General features: G+C 36.4%; 1 protein-coding gene across 1 annotated transcript in view; it reads left to right on the forward strand.

Annotated features, from left to right (window-relative positions):
* Positions 1-655: 655 nt before the first annotated feature.
* LOC123524992 (nucleolar protein 10-like) overlaps positions 656-18998 on the forward strand; it is a 37942-nt gene continuing 19599 nt past the window's right edge. Inside the window, exons 1-6 of the mRNA XM_053538270.1 lie at positions 656-837; positions 13283-13328; positions 13862-13960; positions 14211-14326; positions 14779-14915; positions 15766-15892. Of these exons, the coding sequence (XP_053394245.1) occupies positions 772-837; positions 13283-13328; positions 13862-13960; positions 14211-14326; positions 14779-14915; positions 15766-15892 (591 nt within the window). The 5' untranslated portion in view covers positions 656-771. The remainder of the gene's footprint in view (positions 838-13282; positions 13329-13861; positions 13961-14210; positions 14327-14778; positions 14916-15765; positions 15893-18998) is intronic.

Below are 18998 nucleotides of genomic sequence, written 5' to 3' on the forward strand. Positions count from 1 at the left end.
ATTCTTCAAGAAAATGTAGGTTACATGCATTTAAAATGGGTCCTGGTGTGTGCTGCGACCATTGGAAATAGGTCAATTTTATATAGAATAAGGAACAAAAACTATATAGTGTGTTATAACCTAAAGGCAACTTAATTCATCAGTCCTGGTTAGAGGACCCTTATCCACTTCCAATTTGGCACACACACAAAAAGTCCCGCGGGACAAACGGCAAAACTTTATGGGAAACAAATTCATTGGCGCTCCTAGTTCAAACTAAAGAGCTATAAAAATAAAGAAGTATAGATTTATTTTTATAGCTCTTTGGTTCAAATAATTGTACTCAAGAGATAAATATCGTTATCTCTTTTAACTAGTTCAAATACTTGTACTCAAGAGCTGAATATCGTTATATTTTTTGACTGGTCGATATCCCTCTCCGAGACAACGTGAAACATCATAATTGTAAAATCGGTTTACCCAAAGAGCTTTACTTCTTTTGTCTACCTGAGGTCTCATTAAAACCGTTCCATCTATCATTTTCATTTAATGCAATAAGTAAGTGGTAGATATTCCTTGAAATCCTACTAACATATCGAAATTTCACCACTCGTTCAAACGACGTTGGAAGAGTTAAAACTTTTGGCATACCCTGTACAGATCAAATCAACGAGCGTATACGAACATCGACACCGTAAAATGGAGACTGACAGCGGAAGTTGCATGTGTTTTTAGAAAACAAATAAGAATTTTCTAAGATTTCTCAATTACTACTGTTTACATTACACCAAAATGCAAGTGTCTAACCCAAATAATGTGAAGATATACAATTTAAGTGCGGGTAAATCTCTTCCAGAGGTAAGGGTCAGCTTAGACTAAACGTCCAAGTGCAGTAGTACTCGGGCGGAAGTCCTCGTACATAGTAATTTGTTATTCAGTTACAAATTCAGTTTCATGTCGTAGTTTTAGAAGTAGCATACATTTAAATTAAGTTATAGCTTAAACATTTATTTGCAGCATAACATCAGTATCATGTTTAGATGTAGTCCAAATAATAGGACATTTTCAGGACAGCATGATAACTTTTGACATCTACATCTTTCACCCAACTGTCGATTTCCGACTATCACATGGCAGCGCTGCCAGAGAAACAGTTGTTAAAGAAATGATACGTTACAATGTTAAAAGAATAAAAGCTAAAAAAGACAGAATGCTAGAGTTTAAATAGGACAGAGGTAATAGAATTACATACTGACCACCGCCAGCCTCTCTCTAAAGATACTGAGACTGGGGCTAGATTTGACATAAGTTGGTAGGGAGTTCCAGAGTCGGATGGTCCTTGGGAAGTAGGAGTTAGAGAAGTACTTAGTGTGAGACATGGGGATTAAGTAATTTAAGTTTCTAGTTGGTATAAGATGAGATTGGTCCACTGCAACTGTCTGGGTCCTTATTTTATAAAACATTACTAATGAATTGTGTAACCTTCTATAATGGAGTGTAATCTATTTTAATGTTTTCAACATTTGTGTAACACTACTGGTGTAACTATAGTTGTACATGAAGTACCTAGCAGCTGACCTTTGAACATTTTCGACTTTGCTAGTAAGGGTTTTTAGCCAAGGATGCCAGACGCTTGAACAGTACTCCAGTTGAGGGCGGACATAGGTGTTGTAGGCAGCAATTTTTACCTTTTGGTGCCCCCCCGTGAGTGGTGGGGACATATAGATTTGGTCTTGTCCGTCCGTCCCAAGTTCGTGATGCGCCTAGCTCGAAAAGTATTTGATATAAATTGATGAAACCTTGCATGAGTCTTTATCATGTTATGAACTTGCGCACCTCCTATTTTTCATCTGGCTCCACCCCCTATTTTCAGAGTTATGGCCCCTGAAATAGTCGAAAATGCACATTTTCACCTTGTGACACGCCTAGCTCAAAAAGTATTTGATATAGATTCATGAAACCTTGTATGAGTCTTAATCATGATATGAACTTGCGCGCTCCTATTTTTCATCTGGCTCCCCCTATATTTTCAGAGTTATGGCCCCTGAAATAGTCAAAAATGCACATTTTCACCTTGTGACATGCCTAGCTCAAAAAGTATTTGATATAGATTCATGAAACCTTGCCTGAGTCTTAATCATGATATGAACTTGCGCACCTCCTATTTTTCATCTGGCTCCACCCCCTATTTTCAGAGTTATGGCCCCTGAAATAGTCAAAAATACACATTTTCACCTTGTGACACACCTAGCTCAAAAAGTATTTGATATAGATTCATGAAACCTTGCATGAGTCTTAATCATGATATGGACTTGCGCACCTCCTATTGTTCATTTGGGTCTGCCCCCAATTTTCAGAGTTATGGCCCCTGAAGTAGGCAAAAATGCACATTTTCACCTTCTGACATGCCTAGCTCAAAAAGTATTTGATATAGATTCATGAAACCTTGCATGAGTCTTAATCATGATATGAACTTGTGCACCTCCTATTTTTCATTTGGGTCCGCCCCCTATTTTTAGAGTTATGGCCCCTGAAATAGTCAAAAATGTACATTTTCACCTTGTGACACACCTAGCTCAAAAAGTATTTGATATAGATTCATGAAACCTTGCCTGAGTCTTAATCATGATATGAACTTGTGCACCTCCTATTTTTCATCTGGCTCCACCCCCTATTTTCAGAGTTATGGCCCCTGAAATAGTCAAAAATACACATTTTCACCTTGTGACACACCTAGCTCAAAAAGTATTTGATATAGATTCATGAAACCTTGCATGAGTCTTAATCATGATATGGACTTGCGCACCTCCTATTGTTCATTTGGGTCTGCCCCCAATTTTCAGAGTTATGGCCCCTGAAGTAGGCAAAAATGCACATTTTCACCTTCTGACATGCCTAGCTCAAAAAGTATTTGATATAGATTCATGAAACCTTGCATGAGTCTTAATCATGATATGAACTTGTGCACCTCCTATTTTTCATTTGGGTCCGCCCCCTATTTTTAGAGTTATGGCCCCTGAAATAGTCAAAAATGTACATTTTCACCTTGTGACACACCTAGCTCAAAAAGTATTTAATATAAAATTTAACAATGGTTGAAAACTCGCATAAGTCTTTATCATGATATAAACTTGCACACCTCTAATTTTTTGGCTGGCTCCACCCCTTTTTTTTAAAGTTATGGCCCCTGAAATAGTATGTGATGTTTGTGATGCTCATAGCTCAAAAAGTATAGCGCCTAGAATAATGAATCCTTTTCATAAAATGTTTGTTGAGGCTATACCCCATTAAGACTGCAAACATTTGAATTATTGCCACTTATTTGTGACAAATGTACCAGTGGGGGGCACACACTATGTCCTACAGACACATTCTAGTTATTGTCAGACTTGACGTTTCGTTGTATGAAATGGAGTGGAAGTTGCTTTGGAAGTAATATTGTCAATGTGTTTGGACCAGTTTAAATCTTTAGAAATGGTTATGCCTAGGTATTTAGCTGCCTTAGGAATATTATGGTGTCATCTGACTGTCACTGTCCCGTCACATCCAAACTTATTCTGCATATAATTATTTCTGTTAGGAAATCCCCAATAGAAATCCGTTTGGAACATTTTCTGATACATGAACAAAGTCTGGTCTCCTATTTCAAATTATGAGTTGTATTCAACTCAGTTGAAGTTTCTACATAAATATTAATGTCTAACTTATGAGAGTAAGTAAGTCTGACCAGTATATTATGACTTTTTTGGATTTTTAGCTCATGTGAGTTTTTCTGATCGCTTGATGTCTGGCGTCCGTCTGGCATCTATCAGTCTGTCAACATTTAGCTTGTATATGCGATAGAGGCTGTATTTTTCAACAGTTGATCTTCATGAAATTTGGTCAGAATGATTGCCTTGATAAAATTTAGGCGGATTTCCACAAATTTATGGGTAATCTGTGGTCAAAACTAGGTCACTAGGTCAAATCAAAGAAAAACCTTGTGTATGCGATAGAGGCTGTATTTTCAATTAATCTTCATAAATTTTGGTCAGATTGAGTACCTTAATGAAATCTAGGCCGAGTTTGAAAATGGGTCATCTGGGGTCAAAAACTAGGTCACTAGGTCAAATCAAAGAAAAACCTTGTGTATACAATAGAGGCTGTATTTTTGCAATTAATCTTCATGAATTTTGTTCAGAATGATAACCTTGATGAAATCTAGGCCAAGTTTGAAAAGGGTCATCTGGGGTCAAAAACTAGGTCACTAGGTCAAATAAAAAAAACCCTTGTGTTTGGGATAGAGGTTGTATTTTTCAATTAATCTTCATGAATTTTGGGAAGAATGATTGTCTTGATGAAATCTAGGTCAAGTTCAAATATGGGTCATCTGGGTTCAAAAAGTAGGTCACTAGGTCAAATCAAAGTAAAACCTTGTGTATGTGATAGAGGCTGTATTTTTCAATTGATCTTCTTGAAATTTGGTTAGAATGATTGCCTTGATGAAATAAAGGTTGAGTTTGATTATTGGTCATTTGGGGTCAAAAAGTAGGTCACTGGGTCAAATCAAAGAAAAACCTTGTGTATGAGATAAAGGCTGTATTTTTCAGTTGATCATCATGAAATTTTGTCAGAATGATTGCCTTTATAAAATCTAGGTCTAGTTTGACTATTGGTCATTTGGGATCAAAAAGTAGGTCGCTGGGTCAAATCAAAGTAAAACCTTGTGTATGCGATAAAGGCTGTATTTTTCAATTGATGTTCCTGAAATTAAGTCAGAATGATAGCCTTGATGAAATCTAGGTCAAGTTCGAATATGGGTCATCTGGGGTCAAAAAATAGGTCACTAGGTCAAATCAAAGAAAATACTTGTTTTTTTTTGCTCCAATTTTAATGATAATTGGTCAGAATATATTTTCCATGAAATCACATGTTTACACTGTTATGGTGTTTCTCAGGTTAGCGACCTAGGGCCATCTTGGCCCTCTTGTTTAATGTCTCCGTTTTCCTAACAGTAAAATGCAGATATGGGTAAGGCTTAGAGGGATGACAACTAAAAAATATCAGATCATAAAATAAGTCATCCCAATAATTTAAGCCAAATGAGTAAGGCTAGTTTAGATGGTGTAATTTGATGAGGTTGAAGCTAAATTATACTTTGATTGAAGTGTTAGGTACTTGTTTGCCATATCAAGATTATTTTATGATCTTATTTTAAACTTGATTATTCAAAAAAGAAGGTAGAGCCATTGGACTCGTCCATGTGTCTTGGGTCCATGTCCTGATGTGGTTTAGTTTTTGTTGAGCCTGCTGGAGATTGAGCTTGACATAGTTGTCATAATGGAGGTTCAGTATATGTGTGTGTGTGTCTGTTCGTGTGTGTGTCCGTCCGAGTTTGTCTGGGCTGTTACTTATCCAAGGATCAAGGTATTCTTAAATAATGTGGCACATATGTTTGCCTCAATGACACCAGATTGGTAGCTTAAGGGTCAAGGTCATACTTTGAGGTCAAACTCAAAGGTCAAACAAGCCCGCCCGCTTAGCTCAGTAGGTAGAGCGTCGGTCTACGGGTCGCGGGGTCGTGAGTTCGATCCTCGGGCGGGGCGTATGTTCTCCGTGACTATTTGATAAACGACATTGTGTCTGAAATCATTAGTCCTCCACCTCTGATTCATGTGGGGAAGTTGGCAGTTACTTGCGGAGAACAGGTTTGTACTGGTACAGAATCCAGGAACACTGGTTAGGTTAACTGCCCGCCGTTATATGACTGAAATACTGTTGAAAAACGGCGTTAAACCCAAAACAAACAAAAAACAAAGGTCAAACCTCAGTGCTGTTTTGCTTGTCCGGGCTGTAACTCAGCCATGCATTGAGAGATTCTTATATACTTTAACACAAATGTTTGCCTCAATAAGATGATGTGTCGTGTGCAGCAACCAAGTTGATAGCTTAAAGGTCAAGGTCAGCTGGTGGGCTTGACATGTTGCCCTTGGGCATCTAGTTTATGTAAGTTGGTATCTCAGTAATGTACCACTTTTGGGAATGGATTGAAATTTCACACACTTATTCAGTTTGATAGACATGATAGACTAGTGTGCTTTACATAGATTCCATAACTCTGTTTTGGTTTATTTATCCCCCCGCCAAAGGCGGAGGGGATATTAGAAATGCTCTCCGTGCGTGCGTGCGTCTGTCCGTCCATCCGCAATGATCTTTGTCCGGAGCATAACTCCAAAAGTACTGGAGGGATTTTCTTCAAACTTCATGCACTGATAGAACACATTGTGAGGAAGTGCAGTGCGCAAGAACAATAACTCTACCTTGCCTATTTTTTGAGTTATTCCCCTTTATCATATTTTCTTAAAAAATTTTGTCCGGAGCATAACTCCAAAAGTACTGAAGGGATTTTCTTCAAACTTTATACACTGATAGAACACATTGGGAGGAAGTGCAGTGTGCAAGAACAATAACTCTGCCTTGCCTATTTTTTGAGTTATTCCCCTTTATCTTATTTTCTTTAAAAAATTTGTCCGGAGCATAACTCCAAAAGTACTGGAGGGATTTTCTTCAAACTTCATACACTGATAGAACACATTGGGAGGAAGTGCAGTGTGCAAGAACAATAACTCGACCTTGCCTATTTTTTGAGTTATTCCCCTTTATCATATTTTCTTAAAAAAAAATGTCCGGAGCATTTCTTCTTCATGCATAGAGGGATTTTGATATAACTTGGCACAAATGTTCACCACCACGAGACAGAATGTCATGCGCAAGATCCAGGTCCCTAGGTCTAAGGTCAAGGTCACACTTAGAGGCCAAAGGTCAGATACAAGAATGACGTTGTCCGAAGCATTTCTTCTTCATGCATGGAGGGATTTTGATGTAACTTGGCACAATTATACACCATCATGAGACGAAGGGTCATGCGCGTTTCCCGTCTTTAGAATTACCTCCCTTTGTTGTTACTTTAAATAGCTTTTATTGTAACTTTTTCATTACTAGTCGTAGGGAAAAATCGAGACCACTCTTCTGTAGTACAACATGTATGCTACATCCAATTTTGAGGTGTATTTTGACCAATCTCTACCTGGTAAAGATTTTTGTGTGGACTTACAATTTTTTTTTTTTTTTTAAGATTAACTTCCCTTAGTTGTTACTATAAATAACTTATATTGTAACATTTTTAGCTCGACTATTCATAGAATAGTAGAGCTACTGGACTCGCCCATGCGTCGGCGTCCGCGTCCCGATTTGGTTAAGTTTTGTATGTAAGCTGGTATCTCAGCAACCACATGTGGGAATTGATTGAAACTTCACACACTTATTCACTGTGATAAACTGACTTACATTGCACATGTCCCATAACTCTATTCTGCTTTTTTACAAAATTATGCCCCTTTTTCGACTTAGAAATTTTTGGTTAAGGTTTTGTATGTAAGCTGGTATCTCAGTAACCACTTGTGGGAATGGATTGAAACTTCACACACTTATTCACTGTGATAAACTGACTTACACTGCACAGGTCCCATAACTCTATTTTGCTTTTTTACAAAATTATGCCCCTTTTTCTACTTAGAAATTTTTGGTTAAGGTTTTGTATGTAAGCTGGTATCTCAGTAACCACTTGTGGGAATGGATTGAAACTTCACACACTTATTCACTGTGATAAACTGACTTACATTGCACAGGTCCATATCTCTATTTTGCTTTTTTACAAAATTATGCCCCTTTTTCGACTTAGAATTTTTTGGTTAAGGTTTTGTATGTAAGCTGGTATCTCAGTACTCACTAATTGGAATGGATTGAAACTTCACACACTTGTTCACTGTCATGATCTGACATGCACAAAGCAGGTTCCATAACTCTATTTTGCTTTTTTACAAAATTATGCCCCTTTTTCGACTTAGAATTTTTTGGTTAAGGTTTTGTATGTAAGCTGGTATCTCAGTATCCACTAATGGGAAAGGATTGAAACTTCACACTCTTGTTCACTGTCATGATATGACATGCAGTGCAAAGGGTCAATAACTCAACTTTGCATTTTACAAAATTATGCACCTTTTTAAACTTAGGAGTTTTGGGTTAAATTCTTATATGTAAGCTGGTATCTCAGTACCCTCTAATGGGAATGGATTGAAACTTCACACACTTGTCCACTGTCATGAGCTGATAAGCACTATGCAGGTTCCATAACCCTATTTTGCTTTTTTTTAAGTTATGCCCCTTTTTCGACTTTCGTATTCATTCAGTCGACAAGGCTGTTGAATAGTCGAGCGTTGCTGTCCTCCGACAGCTCTTGTTATAATTGACTGTAGGGAAAAAACAAGACCACTTTTCTGTGGTACAACATGGATGTTACTTTCCAATTTTAGGTGTATTTTGAGATATCTCTACCTGGTAAGGAGTTTTTTGTGGACTTAGAAAAACAAAAGACTTACAATAATTACTAAACAACTACAAAATTGAAATTCCATTTGCAAATACAGCTGCTAGAGTACAGCAGTTTGCTGTGACCAGTGTGCGACATTAACTTTTTAACACCGTAGCCAATTGGGCTACAGACTTCCATTTTTTTGTAGCCCGACAGAATTTTTCGTAGCCCCACAAATTTTTAGCTCAAGAATGAACAAGACTTTCATTCTAGTAATATTTAATTTCTTTCAATATACTGCTGTAGGTTGGTGAATATTGATATATTTCAGAAATTTTTTTGAGTTTTTCAGAACTGATTTCGATTTAAGAAATGGGGAGACTTTAGGGAGAAGTTGGAAGACTCCATTAATTTTTATATTTCTACCTCGACTCTGTGAACTGATTCAATGACCATTCATTTTCTTAGTAACATCATTTTACCATACACAGTGATTATTGTTTCAACTAAAATTCTAAAACAAAATGTTTTCCGTTCAAGACGGTGCTGAATCTAACACGCCGATTTTTTTTTATTGCTATATCGTGTAATATATGAATGCAGGATGAAAAGGGGTTTATCATTTATACCGAGTCACCATTTGTGTGAACAGTTTCTCATTCGAATAAAATTGAAAGTAAACTGTGACAAACCTAGAAATACATACCGGTATTCAAATCAATTCATCCATGAAAGTTAGTTTTACGAATCTTTTACATGTCGTTCTTTTACCATGGATACCAAATAATTGTGTCTATAATTCCAATTAATCGCATATGTAATTTACAATTTCTTTAGAAAACGACTCGCACGTGTTGACAATTAAATGCTAAGTGTCAAAGACGTAACCGCGGCGCTGATTGGCCTATTATAATTGCCTCTGGTGAAACCGATAATTTGATTTGCTTTCACACTTCTCGCGAAAATCTCACAAGTACCTGAAGTAGGCGGGGCTTAAATTATGCTATCGGCGAGTGTGTATGTGTATTCAACGCACATTATGACATGGTGAAAATCGTCAAAATATGAGCGGATGCGCATCCAAAAAAAATTCGGGCGACTTGAATTCGCTTTGAGATTGGACTTGAGCGAAGCTTTGCAGCTTCAAAGCAACTATTTTGTTCCACGTTTGCGATGATCTTTTTGGTAAATTTATCCCTCAGAATTTTTCATAGCCCGACGGGCTATGGTCTGCCGATTTTCTGTCGCCCGAGCCGATTTTTCGTAGCCATTGGCGATCGGGCTACCGTTAATGTTGCACACTGTGTGACGGGCATATATTGTGACATTCTGGCACTCGTGTTCCCTGTTAGCTTTCCATTCCTTCTTTTAGAAAAACATCATAGCTATACTGTTGGTTAGAGACCACCAATTGTTTTCCCATAGACTTACATTGTAACATTATGGCATGTACGGCCTTCCATACATCGAAACATGTATATCTAATTGCAAGTTTTTCAAGAACTATCTTAGTTCTACCAAAATATATGACGAAAAACATATGAATAGTGATACTTTATTTAAGTAATTTTCGTGTGAATGAGATGACCCCCTGCTTACATCATTGACATGGCGGGAGAAATTCGTTTGATAAAACTTTTTTTCAATACACATAAAATCAAAGAGCTATATATGTATTTTATAGTTCTTTGATAAAATGTAGCAAATTTTGTCAAAAGGTAATTAGTTTACAATGTGACCTGAAACAGGCCTTTAACTATGTTGTTTACAACATGATCATGGTTTCAAGATTAAGCTAATATATTAAGGCCCTCCACTATTTCATATTCATAGATGAATAAGTTGACGTTCTTGGTGACATTTTTTAAGAGAAAGGCTTGAATGGTTTAACCTAAACTATAAAGTAAGTAAAAAGCCTTTGTAAACTTTGTTACTGGTTTTGGGAAGATTTACTGCTTAAATTTATTCTGTGACATTTCCTTTAAGTGTGCAATAAAGATAAATGGAATACATATTAACTATAGACATCTAGAAATGCAACTACTGCTATGATAACTTTTAAGTCGAAAAGAGCACCCTGCCCCTTTCGGACAGCACTGTCCCTTTTTGGCAGCACCCTGTCCTTTTTGAGCTCTAGAAATAACACTATATGATATATTGATGGTTATATCATTATGTGAAAATGTAGAAGTAATGAAATACATGTTGTTGTGTTTTTTTTTGCATATGGTATACTTAAGAAAGCACCATTTGGGTTCGATTTTTTAAAAAAAAACTAACACGGGAGGGGATACCCCTCCCGCACCCACCCCTTATTCCGCAATACAGACTTTACCCCAGCGCCTTAGCAAATTTCTGGGGAAGGGCCTGAAGGTATGATAAAATACTGTAAATGCAGTGAAAAAATATCAATTTTGAAAAAATAATCACTTCCTGGGTTTGTTTACATGACTGACCAATCAGAACGCACAGACGTTACCTTATTCCCAGGTATACACTTACCTCATTCCCAGTAAGTTCCCTGTACTTTTTGGAATTGGTGGTCTCTGACCTGTGCATGAAAATTAATAAATTTAGCAGTAAACCACCTCACCACTGACTTATTCTTTCTTCACACATCTTTAAAACCCCTGATGCAGACCACAACTAAATGGTTCTTCAAAGCTTTCCCCAAAATTAATACTTTCAGACACTAACTTGCCAGGAACTTTAGCCTTCAATTATAATATGCCCGGCGGGGGGATTGGCCATGTCTAACATGGCTCTTGTTTACTAAATTATGCCGCTTTTTTGGCTTGAGTAGCAATTTTTGTTTAAGGATTTGTATGTAAGCTGGTATCTCAGTACCCACTAATGGGAATGGATTGATTCACACACTTGTTCACTGTGATGATCTGAGATACAGTGTACAGGTTCCATAATTCTACTTTGTATTTTTTCCAATTTTTTTTCAACTTCACAGGTTTTGGTGAAGTTTTTGTATGTAAGCTGGTATCTCATTATGTGTTCCGTTAATAAGAATGGATTGCAATTTCACACACTTGTTCACAGTAATGATCTAACATTGCAGTGCACAGGGTTCATAACTCTACTTTGAATTTTTACAAAATTGTGTCCCTACTTAATAAACTTAGCAATTTTTGGTTCAGTTTTGTATGTAAGCTGGTAGCTCAGTATCTGCCAATGGAAATGGATTGAAACTTCACACAGTAGTCAGCTGTGATGATCAGACATGCATTGTACAGGTTCCATAACTCTGTTTGCATTTTGACAAAATTGTCCCCCTTTTTACTTTTATATTCATTCAATAGACAACGCTGTCCTCTGACAGTTCATAGTTGTCATCCGTCTTAGCTTCTCCTGTCTGCATTTGCATTTTACTGTTAGGAAAATGAAGTCAGAAGACATAACCCAAAATTTTTTGTTTAGGGTATTATGTTCAAAATTTAATTATGTACAAAATGAACAAGTAGGGTAGGTTTTTTTTTGTTAGCTCGACTATTCAAAGAATAGTCTAGCTATTCTACTCACCCTGGCGTCGGCGTCGGCGTCGGCGTCGGCGTCGGCGTCACACCTTGGTTAAGTTTTTGCATGCAAGTACATACAGCTATCATTTAAAGGCATATAGCTTTGAAACTTATTTATTCTTTTTCTAGGACAATTACCAACCTCACTGGGTCAAGTTCCATAACTCTAACATGTATTTTGAGCAAATTATGCCCCCTTTTGGACTTAGAAAATTTTGGTTAAAGTTTTACATGCAAGTTACTATCTCCAAAACTAATGCAGATATTGAATTGAAACTTCACATGTGTCTTTGGGGTTATAAAACTATTTGATAGCACCAAGTCCCATAACTCTGACCTTCATTTTGGCCAAATTATGCCCCCTTTTGGACTTAGAAAATTCTGGTTAAAGTTTTGCGTGCAAGTACATACAGCTATTACTAAAAGGCATATAGATTTGAAACTTATTTTTTCTTTTTCTAGATCAATTACCTACCTCACTGGGACAAGTCCCATAACTCTGACATGTATTTTGGGCAAATTATGCCCCCTTTTGGACTTATAAAATCCTGGTTAAAGTTTTACATGCAAGTTACTATCTCCAAAACTAATATAGATATTAAATTGAAACTTCACATGTGTCTTCGGGGTTATAAAACTAGTTGATAGAATCAAGTCCCATAACTCTGACATGTATTTTGGGCAAATTATGCCCCCTTTTGGACTTAGAAAATCCTGGTTAAAGTTTTGCGTGCAAGTACATACAGCTATTACCAAAAGGCATATAGCTTTGAATCTTATTTATTCCTTTTCTAGGTCAATTACCAGCCTCACTAGGTCAAGTTCCATAACTCTTAACATGTATTTTGAACAAATTATGCCCCCTTTTGGACTTAGAAAATTCTGGTTAAAGTTTACATGCAAGTTACTATCTCCAAAACTAATGCAGATATTGAATTTAAACCTAACATGTTTCTTCGGGGTTATAAAACTAGTTGATAGCATCAAGTCCCATAACTTTGATATGTATTTTGGTCAAATTATGTCCCCTTTCGAACTTAAACTCTTTTGATATTTAACATTTTGGGTAATAATTTCCTGCTTCTGTGACAATATTTCGAATAGTCGAGCTTGGCTGTCTTACGGACAGCTCTTGTTTTGTTTTTTTCTTACTGGAAGAAGTGGACTACTATTTATGGCAAAGTTGAGTTTGGTATGTAAATTATATAATGCATTCACTTTCTAGGATTTTATCTTTCATTTTAGATTTAAAAGATATTTAAGACATTTATTTATCATCTGCCCCAGTCAACATTACAGGCAGTTAGAGCTAGAAGAACATATAAATTTAAAAAGACAGTGCCACATTTACTACCTTCTGGCACTAAACCTTTTATTACTGATAGACTTTGTATATAATCAGCCTGTTTTGGATTTATTATTGCAGTGGCTGTCAGATAGAAAGAAGAGGACATTACAGAAGCAGGATGTTGGTAAGCAGGAGTTGGCCTAAAATTTGTTTAGGGAATCACAACTGTACCTGGCTTAAGCTGCTTACCACTGAAGTTTATAACACTTAAGTAGTGGTTTGGGAATCTCTGTTTTATACATTTATCACTTTAAAATCAACTCTTTTGTAAAAAATTCTGTCTCACACGCAGCTGCTCACACGTTCACTCATGAATATAATAATTATGTTCTTTTATACTTTTTTATCTGTGAAATATAAAGGTACAATATGTAGCAATTCCAGTTTCTGACCAAATTTTAATATCCTGTCAAAAGAAAGAGAAAAAAACATACCTACATGTACCCTGTGAACTAACTTTAGGAGCTATCAGTAAACAAACTTCTTCTTTAGGCGTCCTGTTGCCCTTTTTGTTTTGTTTGAGGCTGAAATTTTTATACACTTTATTATCAAACACTTTAACATTATACTACCATGTCTTCGTAAAATATAGTTATTATTTTATTACATGTTATATAAAATATCTCTAAATTAATTTTTGTGTTATATATTGCACAGATATCCAGCGCAGGGTAGAGCTCATTCAGGACTTTGATATGCCAACTGTCAGTCACTGTGTACAAGTTTCTCCAGATGGGCAGTACATCTATGTAGCTGGTAAATGTATACATGTAAATTATAGTTTCATTTGTTTGTGGTAGGATCATCACCTTTTTGCAACTTCTCTGCTTGATAAATTAACATCCTACTGACTTGATAAATGCCAAATTTTATTAGGTCAGCCATATTGAGAAGTAATATAATATTTCAGTTTAAACTTAACTGATAAAAATTGAATACATTTTAGCTGTGCTTTATTCATATGAGTAAAATGTCATTTTTCTACTCATTATGTGTTATACTATAGGTACATATAAGCCTCGGGTGAGATGCTATGATGTTCAGCAGATGTCTATGAAGTTTGAACGAGGCCTTGACTCTGATGTTGTTCAGTTTCAGTTCTTATCAGAAGATTATACAAAGGTGAGTTAGTCCTCCACCTGGCAGAGGTATAAAATGTTGAATCAGATGAGCATTTTCATTTAACTTCATTTGAAGATTTTGGCTAAACTGTCTTTTGTTTATGCAGAGAACTATTAAAAAGAAGTAACAACAGGGTTGATTCATCAATGCTTATGGTCGAAAAACTTACACTTCAGAACAGCACATACTCAGTTTGCAGTAACTTTGTTTATAGTAAAGTTATTCTGATGAAATTTTTCTGAGTTGTCTGACATTAGCTGCCATTTGCACATTCACACAAAGTTTCATCTCAATCTGCCATGGAACAATGGAGTAAAAACAATATTTAGCATTCAGATCTAAATTTCAGACTTTAAACATTCGTGAATGGAGCCAGGTATTAAAATACTTAAACGATACAATACAAAATCTTGTTTGGGTTCACAATAAGTGTTGACTTGAATATCTTTCAGATTGCATTTTTGCAGTGTGATCGCTATATAGAATTTCACTCACAATTTGGTAGATACTACCGTACCAGAATACCAAAGTATGGGCGTGATCTGGCATATTACAATGCTAATTGTGACCTGTATGTGGCTGGTGTAAGGTGAGTCTTTACATTTATTCAACTCATCTTGTTGGAAATAATCTCTTGACAAAAATTTGTCACCAGGTATTTACTCGTTTTCTACAGATATATGGTCACTGCATTATTAAAGTTGGCAAATTGAAAGTGTTTCCATTTCACTTTTTGCTCTCACAAAAGTTTGCCAGCTTGGGCAAAATTTACTCTCAGTTTTCAAAATGTACGTGCATTTTGCAAGAATGCGAGCTGTTCTTGTCAGTTATGTTATCATCTCATTACTATAAATAAGGAAAAAAAGGTTTGTTGAAAACAGAAAATTAAAACTAATACATGTATATAAAAAAAGGTATATGTAAAGTTTGGAGAGTTTACAAAGAAATTGTTAACCGAGCTGCAGATATAGATGAGAACTTCGACACGAGTAGGATATATTATACTAAATATTCTTCTTATAAATGAGCAGAAAAAGTATCATAAAATTCAGTGTTTGTTATGTTAATGGCTATTTTATTGAAAACATTTACTTGTGAATTAATAGATTTAGAGATGAAATATTTGGTTTGTTAGGATTTCACTAAATCTATAAAATTAATATTAACGTTTAGCCTGCTGGCACCAAGTGATATTGCCTTTGCAACCAGTGCAGACCAAGATCAGGCCGATTATGGTCTGCACTGTTCGCTATTCAGTCAGTTAATTTTCAGTGAACACCCCTTTGAATAATAAGTGGTACTGCTCAAGTTGAATGCTGGACCAGTCCATTTTAGAAATTTGCCAGGGTAAAGGTTAATTGACTATTGTTAATAATGATTTCATAGTAAATAACATTGCCTTTCGGTCATTTTGAAGTTGAGTACTATTTTATTTTCAGTCCAGAAGTATATAGAATTAACCTTGAACAGGGTCGATTCCTCAGTCCAGTTGGAACAGAGGCACAGGAAGTTAGGTGTTGTGAATTTAATGACTTTCAACACTTGCTAGCTTGTGGAACCACAGAGGTAATTTCAATCGTATTTTTGTACGTTTTAGAGCAGTTTAACTTCACTTAACTTCCAAAATTCGGGTTTGAATTGTGAATCTTTATGTTTCTGTTCTTGTTTGTTTTATAATGAAAAATTTGTATTTAACATGGTGGCTTAGTGTATCAATATAACTTTGTTTATATGTCAGTTTGAGTAAGAATTGTGTAATTGCAGTTGCCAAAATTATATCCGACTGACAAATCGCACATTTTTTTGGCAGTTTTTTGTTTTACGATTAGTGGTTGCTGTTCTTCTCACTAAAACTTGGCATCACACCTTCGTTAAGTTTTGCATATAAGTTCATATCTCAGTAAAAAATACATGTATGGGATTGAAACTTCACACTATGTTTAGTAGACATCAAACCTACTGAAATAACCAAGATAGATAAAACTTTCTTGAATTTAGTACAAATTTTAATTATAAATGGTCCTTTACCTACATAGAAAATTCAGTTGAAGTTTTGTTCAACCAACTTTCAAGCTGTATATCAGGAACAACTACGTAATTGGTTGAAACTTCAAACATTACTTTCCAGTCATGAACAATTAAGTTAGAAAACTCTTGATTGAATAATGAATTCAGTATAAATTATGGTCCTATTTCGACTTATAAGGTTAAAAAAGTAAGGTAAAAATTTTGCATACAACTATTGAGATGTATCTCAGTAACAAGTTTATGTATTGGATTGAAACATCAGAACAATGCTTTCCAGTTAATCAAACTTACCGAGATATGCAAGTTGGGTAACTTTTGTTAGATTTAAATATCTGCTATAAAAAGACGCATAGGTCAAAAGGTACTGTTACAAGAAAATGTTTATCCTGATTATATTTTATGTGTATGCCAATGTGATCTTTGTCGAAACTTGATCTTATCTTTTAGAGCAATGGTACTCAGGTGAGCGATATAGGGCCATCATTGCCCTCTTGTCTTCAGATATCATTCCCCCAATTATAATGTTGATTTCACTATTTTCTTTAGATATCATTCCCCCAATAATAATGTTGATTTCACAGTGTGTCTCTATAGACACTCTTTTAAAGAACATTTTTAGCTCACCAGAGCACAAAGTGCTCAAGGTGAGCTATTGTGACCAGTCATTGTCCGGCATGCGTCGGCTTCTGGCGTGCCTTGTCCGTCAACATTTGTCTAGTGAACATTCTAGAAGAGGCCACATTTGTGGCCCAATCTTTATGAAACTTGGTCAGAATGTTAGTCGTGATGATCTCTAGGTCAAGTTCTAAACTAGGTCATGTAGGGTAAAAAACTAGGTCAGTAGGCCAGATCAAAGGAAAAGCTTGTGACTACTCTAGAGCTCTAGGTCGACTTCGAAACTGGGTCATGTAGGGTAAAAAACTGGGTCAGTAGGCCAGATCAAAGGAAAAGCTTGTTAACACTCTAGAGGTCACATTTGTGACTTAATCAATATGAAACTTGGTCAGAATGTTTGTCTTGATGATCTCTAGGTCAAGTTCGAAACTGGGTCATGTAGGGTAAAAAACTAGATCAGTAGGCCAGATCAAAGGAAAAGCTTGTGAACACTCTAGAGCTCTAGGTCGAGTTCGAAACTGGGTCATGTAGGGTAAAAAACTAGGTCAGTAGGCCAGATCAAAGGAAAAGCTTGTGAACACTCTAGAGGCCACATTTGTGACCCAGTCTTTATGAAACTTGGTCAGAATGTTTGCCTTGATGATCTCTAAGTCAGTTTCGAAACTGGGTCATGTTGGATCAAAAACTAGGTCAGTAGGCCAGATCAAAGGAAAAGTTTGAGAACACTCTAGAGGCCACATTTGTGACCCAATCTTTATGAAACTTGGTCAGAATGTTAGTCTTGATGATCTCTAGGTCAGTTTGAAACTGGGTCATGTTGGGTCAAAAACTAGGTCAGTAGGCAGATCAAAGGAAAAGCTTATGAACACTCCAGAGGCCACATTTGTGACCCAATCAATATGAAACTTGGTCAGAATGTTTGTCTTGATGATCTCTAGGTCAAGTTCGAAACTGGGTCACATAGGATTAGAAACTAGGTCAGTAGGCCAGATCAAAGGAAAAGCTTGTGAACACTCTAGAGGCCACATTTGTGACCCAGTCTTTATGAAACTTGGTCAGAATGTTTGTCTTGATGATCTCTAAGTAAAATTCTAAACTGGGTCATGTGGGGTCAATAACTAGGTCAGTAGGCCAGATCAAAGGAAAAGCTTGTGAACACTCTAGAGGCCACAATTGTGACCCAATCTTTATGAATCTTGGTCAGAATGTTAGTCATGATGATCTCTAGGTCAAGTTTGAAACTGTGTCATGTTGGGTCAAAAAACTAGGTCAGTAGGCCAGATCAAAGGAAAATCTTGTCAACACTCCAGAGACCACAATTCAAGTTTGAAACTCTTTAGAAATAGTCAGAATGTTTGCCTTGATTATCTATAGGTAAAGATCGAATCTGGGGCATGTGGGGTCAAAAACTAGGTCATGCGGTCAAATTAAAGGAAAAGCTTGTGAACACTCTAGAGGCCACATTTGTGTCCGAATCTTTATGAAATTTGGTCAGAATGTTTGTCTTGATGATCTCTAGGCCAGATTCCAATCTGGGTTATGTTGGGTCAAAAACTAGGTCAGTAGGCCAGATCAAAGGAAAAGCTTGTGAACACTCTAGAGGCCACATTTGGGACCCAGTCTATGAAACTTGGTCAGAATGTTTGTCTTGATGATCTCTAAGTAAAGTTCTAAACTGGGTCATGTGGGGTCAAAAACTAGGTCAGTAGGCCAGATCAAAGGAAAAGCTTGTGAACTCTCTAGAGGCCACAATTGTGACCCAGTCTTTATGAATCTTGGTCAGAATGTTAGTCTTGATGATCTCTAGGTCAGGTTTGAAACTGTGTCATGTTGGGTCAAAAAACTAGGTCAGTAGGTCAGATCAAAGGAAAATATTGTCAACACTCTAGAGACCACAATTCAAATTTAAAACTCATTAGAAGTAGTCAGAATGTTTGTCTTGATTATCTATAGGTCAAGTTCGAATCTGGGACATGTGGGGTCAAAAAACAAGGTCATGCGGTCAAATTAAAGGAAAAGCTTGTGAACA

Source organism: Mercenaria mercenaria, chromosome 3 (genome assembly GCF_021730395.1).
Source record: "Mercenaria mercenaria strain notata chromosome 3, MADL_Memer_1, whole genome shotgun sequence".
Taxonomy (NCBI): Eukaryota; Metazoa; Mollusca; class Bivalvia; order Venerida; family Veneridae; genus Mercenaria; species Mercenaria mercenaria.